The sequence below is a fragment of the Podospora pseudopauciseta genome, chromosome 1 (assembly GCF_035222475.1).
Source record: "Podospora pseudopauciseta strain CBS 411.78 chromosome 1, whole genome shotgun sequence".
NCBI classification, from domain to species: Eukaryota; Fungi; Ascomycota; class Sordariomycetes; order Sordariales; family Podosporaceae; genus Podospora; species Podospora pseudopauciseta.
The window spans coordinates 3,071,260-3,087,460 of NC_085892.1; the positions used below are offsets into that span (position 1 = coordinate 3,071,260).

Consider the following 16,201-nt stretch of genomic DNA (forward strand, 5'->3'; position numbering starts at 1 on the left):
CTCTAGAAACACATGGACTCGGCGGTATAGACACCCCTCCCCTTTCCCTCACTGATGGCCCCAGGAACTCCGCGACGTAACGTTTTATATTATGTGCATTTAACCGAGGAAGCCCTTGGTGAAGGTGGAGATGACGTCCTTCAGTCTAGCCTCAAGGTCCTTGCTGATGGCACCCTCCTTCTCGATGGTGGCAAGGAGGTCAGCCTCGTTGGTCTTGAGGTGAGAGAGGAAGTCAGCCTCCCACTGGAGGATCTTGGCAACGGGGACCTGGTCGAGGAAACCGTTGACACCGGCGAAGATAAGGGGAACCATCTCGTTGACGGCCATGGGGGAGTACTGCTTCTGCTTGAGGAGCTCGGTCAACTGTAGGATAGTGTTAGTCAGCTGTATTCTATTCTCGAAAATTGAGTAAACCTACGCGTTCACCACGGTTGAGGGTCTGCTTGGTGGCGGCATCAAGATCGGAACCGAACTGGGCGAAGGCGGCGACCTCACGGTACTGGGCCAAGAAGAGCTTGAGCGAACCAGCGACTTGCTTCATGGCCTTGAGTTGGGCAGCGGAACCGACACGAGAGACGGAAAGACCGACGTTGATGGCGGGACGGATACCCTTGTAGAAAAGCTCAGCCTCCAAGAAGATCTGACCGTCAGTGATGGAAATGACGTTGGTAGGAATGTAGGCAGACACATCACCACCCTGGGTCTCAATGACGGGAAGGGCAGTCATGGAACCACCACCGTGCTTGTCGTTCATCTTGGCAGCACGCTCGAGGAGACGAGAGTGGAGGTAGAAAACGTCACCGGGGTAGGCCTCACGTCCGGGGGGACGACGGAGAAGAAGGGACATCTGACGGTAAGCAACGGCCTGCTTGGACAGATCGTCGAAGATGACGAGAGAGTGCTTGCCGTTGTCACGGAACCACTCGCCGATGGAAGCGCCGGTGAAAGGTGCCAAATATTGAAGTGGCTGGATTTTTCTGTCAGTAAAGAAGCCTCAAGAGCGAGAGGACGTGGGAGAAAGGGGGGAAAGGGGTTGAGGGTTGGGGGTTGTTGATGAGGCTTAGGGTTGGGTTTTTGGGGGAGACATACAGCAGCCTCGGAGGCGGTGGCGGCGACGACGATGGAGTACTTCATGGCGTCGTTCTCCTCGAGGGTCTTGACGAGCTGGGCGACAGTGGAGCGCTTCTGGCCGACGGCGACGTAGATGCAGTAAAGCTTCTTGGTCTCGTCGTTGCCGCTGTTCCACCGCTTCTGGTTGAGCATGGCATCGAGAGCGACGGCAGTCTTGCCGGTCTGACGATCACCAATGATCAACTCACGCTGACCACGACCAATGGGGACCATGGCGTCGATGGACTTGAGACCAGTCTGCACGGGCTGGTTGACGGACTTGCGGGGAAGAATGCCGGGGGCCTTGAGCTGGGCACGACGCTTCTCCTTGGTGTTGATGGGGCCCTTGCCATCGATGGGGTTGCCGAGAGCATCGACGACACGGCCGAGAAGCTCGGGGCCGACGGGAACGTCGACAATTTCGCCGGTACGCTTGACGGTCTCGCCCTCCTTGACAAGACGATCAGAACCGAAAAGCACGACACCGACCTGGCCGGCCTCCAAGTTCATGCACATGCCCTTGACGCCAGAGGCGAACCTAGCAGGGGTGTTAGTTCGATATCTGGGATATCAAAAAGCACGGATCAAGGTTTTTCTCAACGTACTCGACAAGCTCCTCAGCTTGGACATTGGCCATGCCGTGCACACGGGCGATACCATCACTATTCAGGGACTCGGGTCAGTGTCTATGTTCGCTATTACGGTTTGAGCGGTGAACGCGGGGGTCCAAGATGAGGCCGTAGCAACACAAGCTTCGCTGTTTGCTCCCGTCCTCGTCCCAGCCATGCCACCGCCAAGCCCCTCATGTGTTTCTGGAAAAAACGTACCCGACGGAGAGGACACGACCGGTCTCGGCGAGGTTGGACTCCTCCTGGACACCGCGGATTCTCTGCTCGAGGATGGAAGAGACCTCAGTCGGGGAGGCCTTGGCCTCGGCGAAGGTGCGGGCCTGGATGGTAGCGGGTGCGGCATTTCGCTGTGGACGGACCAGTTAGCCAACCGAAGACCGAGAGGGGCGCAAAAACAGTGAGCATAATTGTGTGAGGTGCCCATTGCCCATCGCGCACCGGCCCCAATGCCCCGGCGGCATAACAAAAAAGCTTCATGAAGCTCGCCGACAACTGGCCGGGGACATTGAGATTGATTCGGGGCGTCGAGGGATGGAATTGGGATCGGGTCGGCCGGGCGGAGAGAGGTGATGTGTGCTACTAACCACAGCGAGTCTGCTGGTGGCAGAGAGAGCGCCCACGGCGCGCGTGCTCTGTCTGAGGGCGTTCCGGAACATCCTGACGAGGTATATGGGGCCTCTTCAAAATAGGGAAAACAACTGCAAGCGGGTTGCAATTGCGTGGAGGGGAGATTTAGACGGAGAGGTTGATGGAAGATTGGAGAGCCGGCGTGAGGAAAATTGTCGAGAAGGACTGGTTGGCCTTGGTTCCCAGCACAGAGTGGGTCAGAAGCTCCGGGACAACCAATCAACAGACGGAGAGAATTTTGCTCAATCAAGGCTCCCGAGTTCCCCACCTGGCATCTTCAAAAACCTGAGCTGGATCGAGCTGCCCGACACAGCTCTCGCAACTACAAAAGACATGGTGGTGTAGACGAACGAAACCATGGGGTCCTTCCCTGTCAATTCATGGCATTTTCTTCTCGTCGAGGCCAACCTGCTGTCACGCCAAAACCTCGGGGGCTCTTCCCCCCATATATCCCTCTGCTCTTACCAACGGTTGTTCAGCACCTGGTTTCCCGGGTAATCCCGGAGAATTGCAAGAAGAAGCTCTGACCAATTCCGATCCAAGCTGCCATCGACATCACACATACACACACACACGGGTGTCATCAGCCAACCACATCGACTTGGCAACACCAAAAGCTCTTGATTTCATATTGACAGGTTTACAGAAATTCTCAATCTATCAACAAAAAGCACCATTACCCTAGGAAAAAATGCTCCAGGCATTCTAGTCATTCTTCAATATCTTCCGGCTTCAACCCCTCATGAGCCCCTCATGTCGCAATACTCGGTCTTGGCGTCCTGTCCTCAACCAGTCACTTAATGCTAAGCTGCTCAAAGTCACGGGAAAACATGTCAAACTCCCACTCGATAATGCCATCGTCTTGATACGTTGGCATCAATGTCCCCGATATTTCCCGGACAGCCAGGTCGATATCCAGCGGCTCGCCGAACACACTGACGAGAAATGTTAGCATCGGCACTCAGTTATATCACAGGGTCGGAAACCTTACACCAATCGTCGGATAAAAGGGGCCGCCGACAGATCAGCTACCCTTTGCATGCAGTCTGCTACATTCTCAAAGGGTTCGCAATCCACGTCCGAGGAGGCCTTCATGTCCCGAACCCATATCGCAAAAACGGTCAAGACATCTTCCTCTTCCTCTTGGAGTAGGAACTTCTTGTCATCCTCCGAGTTCAGCTTGGGGTGAAAAATCGCCTCAAAAGTTTGTTTGGCCATTTGCGCAGCTTCCGGGTCTCTGACCCTTGGTTGTTCGGCTGCATCTGGTTCGAGGTGAAAAGCCCGGTATGCGGCCAAGAACACCGATAGTTGTTCGAGGATCTCATCCTCGGAGAACCACTCAATGGCAAGGGCAAATGAAGGGTTGGCAGAATGTTCGGTTGATATGGCCTGGCCGGAGCTGTGTGACCCAAGCTGTAGTTCAGCTTGGGTATTTGTTTCTGTTTCTTTTCGTCAGCATCAGCTCTGTTGTTGCTTCCCACTCATTGTCTCGTTCACTTACTGGTTTCGGCAATCGGAGTGTTGCCTGGGTCGATGGCAAAACGAGTAGAGCCAACCAGATCAATGGTGAGCTGCTGGATATGCTGGAGTGACTGTCCAGTTGCCGGCTCCTGGTATTGCGCCTCAGAGTACCCCTCGTCTTCGACATCGACACCCATACTGCGCCTTGCCTTCTTAGGACGGGGTGCGCATGGAGAACCGGGAGCGCGCTTCGACCCTGTACGGATTGGAGTGTCAGGTGTCAACGGAGGGACCTGGCCAAAAATTAAGGCCTGTATCGACAATGTCACAGTTGGCGTGTGAGATGAAGTTGTCGCTCGGGGTGTCTCCAGAGAGTCTTCGCTCGGACGGTGGGTTTTTTCTTGACCATAGGAATCATTGGCATCAGACGCCTGGCTAGGGGTGCTCGGGGCGTCTGTGTTGCTTTCGCTCCCAAGAGTGAGAGAAGGTGGTCTGGACGGCAACAGCTGCGAAAACAAACAACCTATGCCGGTCATCGTCTGGTTGTCTGGTCCTTCCTCCAGCTCCGGAGGCGGCGTTGCAGGGGCAGAAAGCGGAACAGGAGCTGCTGAAAGCCGGCCAAACAGCCACGAGCCGCGTCTAGGTGGCTCCTCGGGCACATTCATCTCAAGACTGGTATGGCCTTCTGTGCTTGAGGTTGTCTTCGACGTGTTGGTTGAGGTCCGTTCGGGGCAGACCAGTGGGTCTGGTGTATCAACCTGCCAGTTTGTCAGAAGGGAGTGTAGTGCTTGCCAATGACTACTACCAACCATTTGATTGCTGCTGGACATTGCGCTGGCGGTCCTTGGCACTTGATGGCGCGGTCGGCGATGTCAGCGATGACTTCGGGGCGGGCTCCAGTGATATGATCAGACCACTGATGAAAAGGGGACCACGGCTGAAATGTTTTCTTTGGAGTTGCTTGACTAAGAGAAAGACAAACTTGTCTTGAATTGCGAATATTCAAGATCTACCTTTCTCCTTTTGTGGTGAGTCTTTGTGGGCCCTCTTATATCAAAGTCCTCCGGCGGTTCCCTCCCAGACCAGAAGCCCAGAAGTCCAAATGTGTGGGGTGCATCACAGCCAACCTCGCCGGCCTACCCACACTTGACACAAAGATTATTTTTCTTCTTTAGACTCCAAGATGGAGTCCAGCAGCCCAGTACGGATAACGGGCGGTAATTGGGACCGCCAGAGCACATGGCCTGGAACAAGGCATATGCAGCCTCTTCAGCCTCCATTTCTATTTTGCTATGGTCTTCTGCATCCCGCAATCTTGGCTTTACACCACCTCAGATCAATCTGCAGAATGAGTTTTATTGCAACTCTCAGTATTTCTTCAGCCCAGGCACGCTGCATCGTGGGATCTGCCGCGAGGCTGTAGGTCGCGTCAATTGGTCGCCTGTGGCGGCTGGCGCTTACCGCACAACTCCTGATTGGGGCAGTGGTCCCAACAGGCTGGACACGAACGAAGCTTCGCCGCAAAAGCAAGCCATGTGTGTTTGAAAACGTCGAGTCCCACTTGCTGAAGGGATTGGACTGGTCGGTCAAAGATGGCGGGAGCCTTCCCCGGATGGTTGGACTGTTGGGATAGGGGGGGCATATCTGCTGGCCCGGCCCAAGGCTTTGGTCGCTATGGGAAGTTGATATCCAATGGATTGAGAAGAATCAGGGGTGTGAAGTCAGCATAGGAGAATGCCTTCGACGCAAGTGCAACCTGCCTGCAATTGTTTTCCCTATTTGTGTGCCATTGGCAACAGCCCTAGAATGATCTATTGCGTGGTCGGCTGTGCTGCGACCATGAGGGGGCTCTGACATGCGAGTCAACTCGGGAAAAGCGGGATGGGGTTTGACCCGGAATGAAGTCTCCTGTTCGGCTTCGCGGGAGGCTCCCTCCCGGCATTGGGGATGGACGGATTGTGGGTGGCCGGTGGATAGGGTCAGGTCGTTCATATGAGGGGAGGATGAACGTAACGTTGACTTGGCCGGTATGGAATGTCTCTTGGGGGCTGCTGATCAGCATGATGCTCGATAGTAGTGCCAGGTGATGTTTGCCGGATGTTCAGGTTTCAAGACAGGTGAAATGTTAGTCGATGGTATCTGACCTAGTGTGGTCCTATGCGAGTATTGGCAACTGGCCTGGTGATCTGAAGCATGATAATATTAGCCCCCCAATCACACCTCAAGTGCACAGATGGACGTGCAGTTCCTTGAAGATCCGTTCCCATAACAGCAACAGTCTAGTTCCGTGGAGGTACTATCAAAGCATGATGGTGAATTTTGTATAAAATCAAACTGCCCAACTCGTACATCCTCTAGCTGAAACACCCCCAGTCTAATAATACAACCAAGAATAGAAAACTTTATAATACAGTAAATCACATCATAGTCCTAACCCTCATCGGACTAACAACCCTCACCGCAGGATCAAAGCAAGCCTGCTTCAACAATTGGTATTCCTGCCCCTGAATATTCCATGGCAAGCCCAACGGTTGATCCATCACCGCCACCCGTGATCCAATCTCCTGCCCTTTCCCCTCACCAAATTGCCCCTCCGCCTCACTCCCAACACTAGGACTATTCTCCTTACTACGACTGACCTTCTTCCCCCCATGGTGACAATCCGTCAACCTCGAACCCCCATACCTTCTCTTGACATCCTGATACTTTTCCATAGGAAAAACATCTCCTTCCACCTCGGTAATCAGCGGTACAGAGAAATCTATTTGCCCCAAAAAATGTCAGCTCTTTTCACTTCAAGGCGCAGAACAAAACTTACCACCACCCAAATAACTCTCGACCTTGTACCCCGCCACCCCAGCCGCCATCCTCCTCCCGTTTTTCCCTCCCCCTCTCTTTATCACAAAACTCGCCCCCTTTTCGCTTTTGTCATCACCCCCATCCCAATCAACAAAAAGTTTTGGCCTCCCCCCAAAAAATTCCACCTCCCACTCCGCCCCAGGATCATATCTTGTCACGAGCCTCATGAAATCAGCGTCTGTGACTTTATCTCTCAGCTCCCCCTCCTGGGCGTGATCGCGGAGGTAGTTGACAAAGAGGTGGCACAGGTGATGCGTCACCATTGCTGCAATATGGAAAGCTAATCTTCTGAAGCGGGCTGTTTGGGCTTCGGAGGCGTCAAACCGTTTGTGGCGCCGGGATATGTCTGACTTGAGGCGGGAGTGGTAGAGTTTGGTGACGAGGTGGGTATTGAGGTGGAGGATGGCAGCGCTTTTGGGGTTGAATCTCGAGAAGGAAGGGGGGAGGTGGAAGAGAGAAGTGGTGGAGGAGCAGGCGAGGAAGCCGTTGCGTTTTGGGTCGAGTTTGATCAGGGGGAGGTTGTGGCGGACGGTGTAGAGGAAGTCGTCTACCGCGGAGGGGGTGTTGATTTTTTTGGGGAGGGGGGGTTCATGGTGGGAGATGGGGCGTTCGCGCCAGACAAGGAGGGATTTCTGGGCGAGGTTGGAGAGGGCTGGATAAAGCTTAGTGATAGGGAATTAGGGGGAGGAGGGAGGGTGGACTGACCTTGGCGTCCTCGGGGGCTTTCGAGCATTCGGATGCCGAGGTCGACGACGGAGGAGACTACCCAGGCTCGGCCGCCGGAGGGTTCGAGGGGGATGGTGGTGCCGTTGTCGAGGAGCTCTGAGATGCACACGCCGTAGAGGCCGCCGGTTTCTCTTGGAAGGAGTTGAGGGCAGAGTTTACCTTGCTCTATGGGCTGGGGAGAGGATGTCCATGTTGTTGAAGGGATGGAGGTGGAAAAGGCGCGGCCGATCTCCTTGCTGTCTAGCTCTACCGCGTGGGTAGGGTAGGCTGGGTAAGCTGGAAGAGATTGGTGATGCTTGTGTTGCGGTACCGGGCGTCGTTGAGGAGGCTGCTCAAAAGAGACAACACTTGGCTTGCCGATGATGCTATGCCCAGCCGAACGTTTACCTGTAGCTGGCTGGGCAAACGAAACGCTGGGTCCGGCAGTGGTACTGCGCTTTACCAGGCGTGAAGGAGGCTGCTCAAACGTTACGCTGGCACTCGCACTGGCACTGCGCGAGGGTGCCATCGCCACCGGTGATTCAGGGGGTGAACTGAAGAGGGGTAAGCTAGGGACAGCTTTTGTGACAAAGCTCCTGATTCAGTGCTCGGTGAATGTAAACAAACTGCATAAAGAGTTGAAACAAACAAAAACAATGCAAGAGTTTCTTTGTCAAAGCTTTACGGTTCTCAAAAAAAAATGTTTTAGACACAATCCATGCTTGTCGGCTTCATCCTTGTTTGACGAGACCAAAACCGAGGCATGGGATGCCCATGCCCGCGTTGGGGGGACGATGTGTTGATATAGGCTTGGATCTACTGACCACCTACACAGCCATATTTGGCAGCTCTAGCTGTCCGCAGTCAACCTACAATAATGTGAATCATATGTGGAACAGGCCAATTCTGGAGAGCCGGGCCTGCCTGTCCCGGCTGGCCTGATGACCAAGTCATCATCAAGTCAGTGGAGAACTGTCTGTTTCTGGGTCCGAGAGAGGTCGTTGTTCATGATAAGGAAAGAGCGTGATCTATAGATCGCTAGCGACATGAATATTTTCCGTGGGGGACCATGAGGGCCAACTGAATTGGTGTGAATGATACCGACCAGGCGACCAGCCTGGATCAATCACCCGAATGCAGCGTGCGTAACCGCCGGGAATGATAGACGAAAATGTGACGAGAACGAGGTCTGTAGATGAGCGACTCATGATCCGGGAGAGCAGTTGCATTTGTGTGATGCGGTCTCGGCCAGTTGTGTGGGTGGCCCAGCAGCATAAGCTGGTGTTTCGGGTCAACGGGTCGATACTCAGCCATGGGTTTCCATGGCCAGAGACAATAGCCCTTGTTTGCCGTGCCACTCATCTCTGAATTGAAAGATTCAAGAGGGCTTTTGGAGGTTTGAAGATGATCTGAGCCAAGAATCCAAGAATCCAAGATGTGTGAAGTTGAAAGAGATACGTAATAGTGGGAAGGGTTAGGGTTAAATGAGTTAGTTGCTGATCTGCCACACCGTTCAGAGTGCCACTGGCATGCGCGTTCCAGCTTCATCTCTCAAAGGACATTTTCCCAATTCGCGCCTGAATAAGCAGCCAATCACAGCATGGTGCCATTGTCTGCTATACAAAGATTACACTGAATTCCTCGTGCCTGAGAGCACTGTACGCATCGACTTTTTGTTGTGTGCCCTTTCGGGAACGCCTCGTGGCACCTTGTTGCAGTACCTAGGTACCTTGCTGGCCGTTGCTGTCGCTGTCGCTGGTCACAATGGCTCCCGCTCCCGGCATGGCACCCTATTCCGATGAGCCGACCGGTCCCTTCCACAGACCAGAACACAACGACGAGAGCACAGGCAGGATGTCGCACGAATCTGAGTCCTCGGTGTCTACCACGAGTATCGTCTTCGATCGGATCGAGGAGCGCCTCGCTGCCAAGGAGGGCCACTTCGAGCTCGACGACCATGACCCCATGAAGGAGGCCGACGACGACGACAATGACCTCGAGACTGGTCGCTTCCTCGGTGGGAGATCCAGCACCCAAGAGGAAGATTTCCCAGCCAAAAACGATGGCATGAACCGGGGGATGCGCAGGACGCTGATCATCGTGGCCGGGCTCTTGATCTCGGCGTGGGTTGTCGGTCTCTTCTTTTACGTTTCCCACAAGTCCTATAAGCCCGCCTCCCAGATCGAACACGACCCTCAGGCGACTGTAGTGCAAGGGACTGGGAAGCAAGTGACGCTCGATCAGGTTATGGGCAGCTACTGGCGTGCTGAAAGTCACTCCATAAGCTGGATCGAAAGCCCGGACGGTGAAGATGGGCTATTGCTTCTGAAGGACGGCCCCGGAAAGGACTTTCTCGTTGTTGAGGATGTACGGACCCAGAACAGCGCTGGCGTGAATGCCGCTGTGGACGTAGCGAGCAGCAAAACGTTAATCAAGGAAAGGCACTTTGACTTCGGCGGCCAGACGCACACTCCTGGAAGGGTATGGCCAAGCAAGGACCTCAAGAAGGTGTTGATTGCAACAAATCTGGAGGCCAACTGGCGCCACTCGTTCTATGCCTCCTACTGGGTCTTCGATGTCGACATGCAAATAGCAGAGCCCCTTATTCCTGGCGAGCCAAACGTCCGCGTTCAGCTTGCCCAGTGGAGCCCTACCAGCGATGCTATTGCCTATGTCAGAGACAACAACTTGTTCCTGCGCAGCCTCAAGCACGACAAGGTTGTCCAGATCACCAAGGATGGCGGTGCTGAGGTGTTCAACGGTGTTCCTGACTGGGTATACGAAGAGGAAGTCTTCTCGGGCAACAGCGCTACCTGGTGGTCCGAGGATGGCAACTACATCGCCTACTTGCGCACCAACGAGACGGGCGTCCCTGAGTATCCTGTTCAGTACTTCCTCTCCAGGCCCAGCGGCACGGAACCGGCACCCGGCGAAGAGTCGTACCCCGAGGTCAGGCAGATCAAGTATCCCAAGGCTGGTGCTCACAACCCCGTCGTCAATCTCAAGTTCTACGACGTGGCCCGCGATGAGAGTTTCACAGTGGAAATCTCTGGCCGGTTCGCGGATGATGATCGCCTCATCACAGAGGTGGTCTGGGCTGGTGGCCAAGTTATCGTCAAGGAAACAAACAGAGTCAGCGACGTCCTCAGGGTCGTCCTTGTTGACGTCGCTGCGCGCACTGGAAAAGCAGTTCGCGAGCTGGACGTCAAGGCCATCGATGGTGGCTGGTTCGAGATTACGCACAAGACCAAGTACATTCCAGCTGACCCCTCCAAGGGGCGTGAGCAGGACGGTTACATTGACATGGTGATCCACGATGACAACGATCACCTCGCCTACTTCACGCCATTGAACAACTCGGAACCAATCATGTTGACTTCTGGACATTGGGAAGTTGTCGACGCCCCCTCCACCGTTGATTTGGATAACAACATTGTCTACTTTGTCGCAACCAAGGAATCTTCTATCCAGCGCCATGTCTACCAGGTCGATCTGTCGGGCAACAACCTGAAAGCGGTGACCGACACGGGCAGTGAAGGCTATTACGACATTTCGTTTTCGGCCGGGACAGGGTATGCCCTTCTATCTTACAGAGGTCCCAACATTCCCTGGCAAAAGGTTATCAGCACTCCAGCAAACGCACACAGATACGAGCACATGGTTGAGGAGAACAAGGAACTGGCAAAGAGTGCCAGGGAATACGAGCTCCCTATCAAGATCTACGGCACCATCAAGGTTGACGGTGTTGAACTCAACTATGTTGAGCGTCGCCCACCACACTTTGACAAGAACAAGAAGTATCCAGTTCTGTTCCAGCAATACAGCGGCCCTGGGTCTCAGAGCGTTAACAAACGGTTTACTGTCGACTACCAATCCTATGTCGCCGCCGGCTTAGGTTATGTGTGCGTAACTGTTGATGGCCGCGGAACGGGTTTCATTGGACGCAAGAACCGTGTGATCATCCGCGGGGACCTTGGAAAGTGGGAAGCCCATGATCAGATCGCTGCTGCCAAGATCTGGGCGTCGAAGAGCTATGTTGACGAAGAAAGACTGGCCATTTGGGGCTGGAGTTTCGGTGGATTCAACACCCTCAAGACTCTCGAGCAGGATGGTGGACGGACCTTCAAGTACGGCATGGCCGTTGCCCCAGTCACCGACTGGAGATTCTACGACAGCATCTACACCGAAAGATACATGCTTACGCCTCAGACCAACGGGCATGGTTACGATAAAAGCGCCATCAACAACGTCACGGCTCTGAAGCAGAACGTCCGTTTTCTCATGATGCACGGTGTTGCGGATGACAATGTGCACATGCAGAACTCCCTGACGCTACTCGACAAGCTAAATATGGTTGGCGTTGAGAATTATGATGTTCACGTCTTCCCAGACAGTGACCACGGGATTTATTTCCATAACGCCAACCGGATTGTTTACGACAGTAAGTTCTCTTTTTCGACAGCGCATACTGCTCAACACTAACAACCGCCACAGAGTTGACCAACTGGCTCATCAATGCCTTCAACGGAGAATGGATCAAGGTTGCCAATGCAAAGCCTCAAAAGAAGAGGAGCATACAGCCTATTCTTCCAATTCTATAGAAATTTGAGACGGGGTTCAGCAAACACGGCGTTACTGGGCATTGATCGGCGTTTTGGTACATGACTATTCTTTAACGTTACAATATGAGGCATCATGAATAGAAACAGATTAACTCCTTCCTCTCCACCGCCAATCTCCTAGTTGGAACTCAAGATGTCCGAATCAGTTGCGGATGGGTCTCGACGCTCTGGTCGATTTTTTCGATAACCGCAGCAGTTCCATACGCGCACACTTGGGCAAACCCGCCCATGTCACCGGCATCGAATCTGAGGGCGATGACGGCGTTGCCGCCTCTGCTTTGGGTCTCGGCTACGATGCGGGAGATGGCGTCGTTTCTGGCCGAGTAGAGCTGTTTCCGTGTCAGTTACCTGGTGTATTCAGATGTTGGTGAGGGAAAAAAATGCCGTACCAGGTTGGTAAACCACTTGAGCTCACCACCCACAACGCTCTTCAGCACCATCGACATGCCTGCCGCCCAGTTCCGAGAACGGACAGTAATGCCGTAAACTGCGCCTAGGACTTTGACGACACGGTAGCCGGGGACGTCGAACATGGTTGTTGTGATGACGCCGTTGGTTTCGGTGAAGCAGTGGAGGTCCTGGATGGAGGCAGGAATGTCTGCTTGTTGGTTTTGGGGTTTGGTGGAGGAGGACATCTTGGTGTTAGAGTTTGGCTGGAACTCGAAATATGGACTCAGATTGTTCTATTGTCTCGGGATGGTTGAATGATAGCTACCTATAGCAAAGAAACATGGACATAGACTCGTTATATGCACTTTTGAGCTCTGCCAAAAAGAAGCTGCCACAGGAACAACTGGCAGACTCCCGTCTCCTGTCTGCCCAATATGTCATCGCCATGGCAAGGCTTTGGGCCTCTTTCAAGCCAATGAATATACCGCACGTCCTCATAACCAGGAGGTATGCTAGGACGAAGTTGGCCGTATTTCGTATCCAGCCACGCCAGCTTCACTTATACCAGAGCACAGCCCCACTTACCCCAGGCCAAGACGGACTTGTCAGGGGGGGTAATGGCAGGGCTGAGAGGGGATCAGCAGTTGGGCAGACAGCAGGCCGGATGAAGTCGGGTAAGCCGACTGCTTTCTCGGACAGTATTCAGACCTTAAGCCATCTTGTCATGGGAGAACATCGCATTGCGGGAGATATCGGAAGTGTGTCAAAGACTGATAAAAGAAGGGTTAGGGTAATCCGCCAAGCAAAAAGCCCAGAACGATCAAGCATTGCCAAGAGATCCGAAAGCACTCCACGAACCACCACCACTATCAGTCAATGATACCCAACTGCTGTCTGGCGCATCTGTCAAAAAACAGATCATAGTCCCTACACTTTGCGAACAAAGTGCACCGAGAGATGAAGCCTGAACCAGAAATAGAAAAAAGGGAACAAATATCGCGCGGCAGGAGATGGGCAACACTTTTCACCGGGGAGATTCCCCACCTCGTTTAATCTGGAATCACGGAACGTCCTTTCCAGGAAAACTGGTCTGGGGGGAGGACGACGTTCCGTGATCACCAGGGGCCGGCTCCCTACTGTAGGAACAGGCGGTTGGCGATGCCGGCTCGCTAATCTTCAATATATCATTCAGCCGCAAGAGGGGAGACAGAATGAGAATGGTCTCATTCCGGGGCGTGGATGTGATCTGGGTTGATCGTCCCGGAGGTGAATGATATGGATATATAAACCACTCTCACCTCCATCCATCTTACATCTCCGGATTTCAGGAGAAGTCACTTGATTACCCCCATCCTTAACTCCCTGTATAAGCCACCCAAAATGCACCCCTCCCTCCTCCTCGGCCTCCTGGCCGGCACCGCCCTCGCCGGCACCATCCGCCGCCCCGGCCGTCCCCGTCCCCAAGCCCCCACGGCCGAAACCCTCTGCCCCATCGTATTCGACGGCCGGCCCGACTCCTCCCTCGAACCCCTCGACTTTGACGACTGGAACACCTCCCCCTTCAACCCCGACTACGTCAAAGGCGCCGGCCTCCCCTGGTCCTCCATCCTCCAGTTCCCCGACATCTCCCCCCCGGCCCGGTTCGACGACCCGACCTACCAGAAGCCCTTCGAGGTCACCATCAACGACTCGTCCATCTTCAACAACCAGCGGGGCTTCCGCCGCGCCGGCCTGCAGTTCCAGGGGGACACCAACCGAGACTCCCCCGGCTCGTCGGGCATCAAGACGATCCACTTCTCGCTCAAGTGGGACGCCCAGCGGCCCTTGAACCTGAGCCACGAGTACCTCAACGTATGGCACGAGACGGCCGACTACAGCGCGAACCAGTTCAACTTTCAGGCCGGCGCCATACTCGGGCAGAACAGCCTGGCGAGGGACACGTGGAAGGTGCTCAACAGGCAGAACAGGCAGGTCTGGAGCACGCCGATCCTGAGGAACGAGTGGCAGAACTTTGCCATCTCGTTGGACTTTGTCAGAAAGTTTGTTTACCTTATTCCCACACGCCCTATCACGGTTATCATGACAGGGCGAAAAAAAAAAAAAAAAAAAAAAAAAGGGTGTGAAATGGTTTAAACTGACATGAAAATTAACAGCACCCTCCGTGTATACTACAGCAGAGGCTCCGAACCCCTCCGCAGCGTGACCAACGCCCTGACCAACAACAACGCCGGCGAGGGCCAGTACCAAGTCGGCATCCTCCGCAAGCCCACCGGCACCAGCGACGTCGTCAACTCTGGCTACCACCAGCGCAACCTCAACGAAGGTCTCATCTACGGCAGCGTCTTTGTCGAAGACGGCGAAGGCGGCTGCGTCTCTCTTTAATCCCCACCTCAAGAATGTACATAAACCATTATCAACATTACATAAAACATATGAATTCACACCGTTCATAACTCCCCATCTTTTTTTTAAAAGCCAGTTCACCATATCAATTTCACCCAAGGTAGGTACCTAATCTATCCTCAAGCATCGTCCCCGTCCCCATCCCCGGGAATAAACCCCCTCCCCCCACTAACCCTCCTTCCTTTGACGCTGAAATTCCCCGGGCCTTGGTAGATCTGCCTGGGGTAGCTCTCGCCAACCATGGGCATGTCCTCCCTGCTCAGCAGCGCCCGTCCCTCCATCCTCGTCTCGTTGCTGATGACGCGGTAGAGCAGGATCTCGGCGTTGAGGGGGGTCTTAACGGTCTTGTTCGGGAAGGTCTCCTGCTCGACGTTGAAGTCGAGGGACCAAAAGACGTCTTGCGGGGTGGGGTGGGAGTCGGTGTTGCGGTTGCACCAGAGTGGGTGGACCTCGCCGATTGTTTCGGTGAGGGAGGTGCCGATTGTGTGGCAGTAGGTTGTTAGGGGGGTTGATTCGAGGGGGGTGTTGGGGGGGAAGGTTATGTTGAAGTTTACGCTGGTGAAAGGTTAGTATTGAAGGTATGGGACGGGGGAAAAGATATGTGGACAGAGTAGGAATGGGAGGAGGAAAATAGACGTACTAGAAGCGGTGGGAGAGGATCACGGCGCCGGCTCGGAAGTTTGTGATTTGGATGTCGGGGATGGGGTCGATGCGGACGGGCTGAGGGGGAGGGCGGCCGTCGTTGTTTTGGGGGGCTCTGCCTGCTAGGAGGGCACCGAGGAGGGCGGTTGGGAGACGCATTGTTGGTGGTCTTGAGTCTCCGTATCGGTGACGGTTGCCTGGCTAAAAGTCTTTGTTGGTTGGAGGGTACAATTCTCTCTTGTGTTGGGGAATAATTTATAGGAGAGAAATGTATAGACTGCTCTATCTGCTTCGTCCGCAAGCCTGACAACAAAAGGTCACGAGAGTTGTCTCCGACAATTCACTGCTTCGTCCGGAGTCCTCCGCCATCTTGGATGCTCCAGATAAAGGGGAGGAAGTTGCTCTGAGCCATTGCTCATCCCGTCAGTTGCCGCCGGTCTAGAGAGAGCAAGAAGAATTGAAGCCTCCTGACGTCACGCAACACTATCTTTGCTCCTGATCACAGCCGCGGTACCCATTTATTGGAAAGCGTGATACACAATGGTTTTGATTGTAATCTCCGTTATGCTCTTGTTGACAGCGGCTCAGGGTTTCAGATGAGAGCCACGAGAGGGTTTGATATGGGGCTGAGCCTATCGCACGGAGGATATGATGAGGTTGCTCCGGGAGCATCTCTTATCAATATTTTACTTATTTTTGGAGCTTGAGACTATCTACCCGTCTACCTTCAGCTGATGAGGCCCTACACATGTG

The 16,201-nt window shown here is 54.0% G+C and overlaps 8 protein-coding genes across 8 annotated transcripts; 3 read left to right on the plus strand and 5 right to left on the minus strand.

Moving 5' to 3' along the window:
• Positions 1 to 15: 15 nt before the first annotated feature.
• Positions 16 to 2,737, minus strand: ATP1 (Alpha subunit of the F1 sector of mitochondrial F1F0 ATP synthase). Its single transcript, XM_062907424.1, has 6 exons — positions 2,324 to 2,737; positions 1,938 to 2,086; positions 1,716 to 1,772; positions 1,090 to 1,648; positions 419 to 967; positions 16 to 363 (listed from the first exon to the last, which is right to left on the minus strand). Exons 1-6 carry the CDS (start codon positions 2,393 to 2,395, stop codon positions 100 to 102), a joined length of 1,650 nt encoding a protein of 549 aa, XP_062770373.1. The 5' UTR covers positions 2,396 to 2,737; the 3' UTR covers positions 16 to 99.
• On the plus strand, positions 2,409 to 2,711 carry QC763_108400 (uncharacterized protein; the record flags this gene model as incomplete). The annotated part of the gene is made up of 1 exon (XM_062907425.1): positions 2,409 to 2,711. The coding sequence occupies one exon, from the start codon at positions 2,409 to 2,411 to the stop codon at positions 2,709 to 2,711; it is 303 nt and encodes a 100-aa protein (XP_062770374.1).
• Positions 2,738 to 2,976: 239 nt separating the features above from the next.
• QC763_108410 (uncharacterized protein) lies at positions 2,977 to 4,840 on the minus strand. Its single transcript, XM_062907426.1, has 4 exons — positions 4,637 to 4,840; positions 3,868 to 4,585; positions 3,358 to 3,805; positions 2,977 to 3,301 (listed from the first exon to the last, which is right to left on the minus strand). The coding sequence occupies exons 1-4, from the start codon at positions 4,655 to 4,657 to the stop codon at positions 3,160 to 3,162; spliced, it is 1,329 nt and encodes a 442-aa protein (XP_062770375.1). The 5' UTR covers positions 4,658 to 4,840; the 3' UTR covers positions 2,977 to 3,159.
• A 1,289-nt stretch (positions 4,841 to 6,129) lies between these two features.
• Positions 6,130 to 8,887, minus strand: QC763_108420 (uncharacterized protein). The gene is made up of 3 exons (XM_062907427.1): positions 7,392 to 8,887; positions 6,646 to 7,338; positions 6,130 to 6,588 (listed from the first exon to the last, which is right to left on the minus strand). Exons 1-3 carry the CDS (start codon positions 7,918 to 7,920, stop codon positions 6,245 to 6,247), a joined length of 1,566 nt encoding a protein of 521 aa, XP_062770376.1. The 5' UTR covers positions 7,921 to 8,887; the 3' UTR covers positions 6,130 to 6,244.
• A 20-nt stretch (positions 8,888 to 8,907) lies between these two features.
• QC763_108430 (uncharacterized protein) lies at positions 8,908 to 12,746 on the plus strand. The gene is made up of 2 exons (XM_062907428.1): positions 8,908 to 11,832; positions 11,886 to 12,746. Exons 1-2 carry the CDS (start codon positions 9,156 to 9,158, stop codon positions 11,990 to 11,992), a joined length of 2,784 nt encoding a protein of 927 aa, XP_062770377.1. The 5' UTR covers positions 8,908 to 9,155; the 3' UTR covers positions 11,993 to 12,746.
• Positions 12,036 to 13,162, minus strand: QC763_108440 (uncharacterized protein). The gene is made up of 2 exons (XM_062907429.1): positions 12,403 to 13,162; positions 12,036 to 12,342 (listed from the first exon to the last, which is right to left on the minus strand). The coding sequence occupies exons 1-2, from the start codon at positions 12,646 to 12,648 to the stop codon at positions 12,142 to 12,144; spliced, it is 447 nt and encodes a 148-aa protein (XP_062770378.1). The 5' UTR covers positions 12,649 to 13,162; the 3' UTR covers positions 12,036 to 12,141.
• Positions 13,157 to 15,294, plus strand: QC763_108450 (uncharacterized protein). The gene is made up of 3 exons (XM_062907430.1): positions 13,157 to 14,442; positions 14,557 to 14,906; positions 15,116 to 15,294. The coding sequence occupies exons 1-2, from the start codon at positions 13,784 to 13,786 to the stop codon at positions 14,783 to 14,785; spliced, it is 888 nt and encodes a 295-aa protein (XP_062770379.1). The 5' UTR covers positions 13,157 to 13,783; the 3' UTR covers positions 14,786 to 14,906; positions 15,116 to 15,294.
• QC763_108460 (uncharacterized protein) lies at positions 14,926 to 15,607 on the minus strand (the record flags this gene model as incomplete). The annotated part of the gene is made up of 2 exons (XM_062907431.1): positions 14,926 to 15,361; positions 15,447 to 15,607. The coding sequence occupies 2 exons, from the start codon at positions 15,605 to 15,607 to the stop codon at positions 14,926 to 14,928; spliced, it is 597 nt and encodes a 198-aa protein (XP_062770380.1).
• Between the last annotated feature and the right edge of the window lie 594 nt (positions 15,608 to 16,201).

Excerpts from the sequence above, each read along its gene's own strand:
- ATP1 (XM_062907424.1), bottom strand. The coding sequence starts at position 2,395 with ATGTTCCGGAACGCCCTCAGACAGAGCACGCGCGCCGTGGGCGCTCTC. Across the intron at positions 1,649-1,715 it reads CAAGCTGAGGAGCTTGTCGA|GTTCGCCTCTGGCGTCAAGG; the intron begins GTACGTTGAGAA and ends CACCCCTGCTAG. Across the intron at positions 968-1,089 it reads CCACCGCCTCCGAGGCTGCT|CCACTTCAATATTTGGCACC; the intron begins GTATGTCTCCCC and ends AGAAAAATCCAG.
- QC763_108410 (XM_062907426.1), bottom strand. The coding sequence starts at position 4,657 with ATGTCCAGCAGCAATCAAATG. Across the intron at positions 4,586-4,636 it reads TGTCCAGCAGCAATCAAATG|GTTGATACACCAGACCCACT; the intron begins GTTGGTAGTAGT and ends ACAAACTGGCAG. Across the intron at positions 3,302-3,357 it reads CCTTTTATCCGACGATTGGT|TGTGTTCGGCGAGCCGCTGG; the intron begins GTAAGGTTTCCG and ends ATTTCTCGTCAG.
- QC763_108420 (XM_062907427.1), bottom strand. The coding sequence starts at position 7,920 with ATGGCACCCTCGCGCAGTGCCAGTGCGAGTGCCAGCGTAACGTTTGAG. Across the intron at positions 7,339-7,391 it reads AAGCCCCCGAGGACGCCAAG|CCCTCTCCAACCTCGCCCAG; the intron begins GTCAGTCCACCC and ends AGCTTTATCCAG. Across the intron at positions 6,589-6,645 it reads CGAGAGTTATTTGGGTGGTG|ATTTCTCTGTACCGCTGATT; the intron begins GTAAGTTTTGTT and ends TGGGGCAAATAG.
- QC763_108430 (XM_062907428.1), top strand. The coding sequence starts at position 9,156 with ATGGCTCCCGCTCCCGGCATGGCACCCTATTCCGATGAGCCGACCGGT. Across the intron at positions 11,833-11,885 it reads CAACCGGATTGTTTACGACA|AGTTGACCAACTGGCTCATC; the intron begins GTAAGTTCTCTT and ends CAACCGCCACAG.
- QC763_108440 (XM_062907429.1), bottom strand. The coding sequence starts at position 12,648 with ATGTCCTCCTCCACCAAACCCCAAAACCAACAAGCAGACATTCCTGCC. Across the intron at positions 12,343-12,402 it reads TCAAGTGGTTTACCAACCTG|CTCTACTCGGCCAGAAACGA; the intron begins GTACGGCATTTT and ends ACACGGAAACAG.
- QC763_108450 (XM_062907430.1), top strand. The coding sequence starts at position 13,784 with ATGCACCCCTCCCTCCTCCTCGGCCTCCTGGCCGGCACCGCCCTCGCC. Across the intron at positions 14,443-14,556 it reads TCGTTGGACTTTGTCAGAAA|CACCCTCCGTGTATACTACA; the intron begins GTTTGTTTACCT and ends GAAAATTAACAG.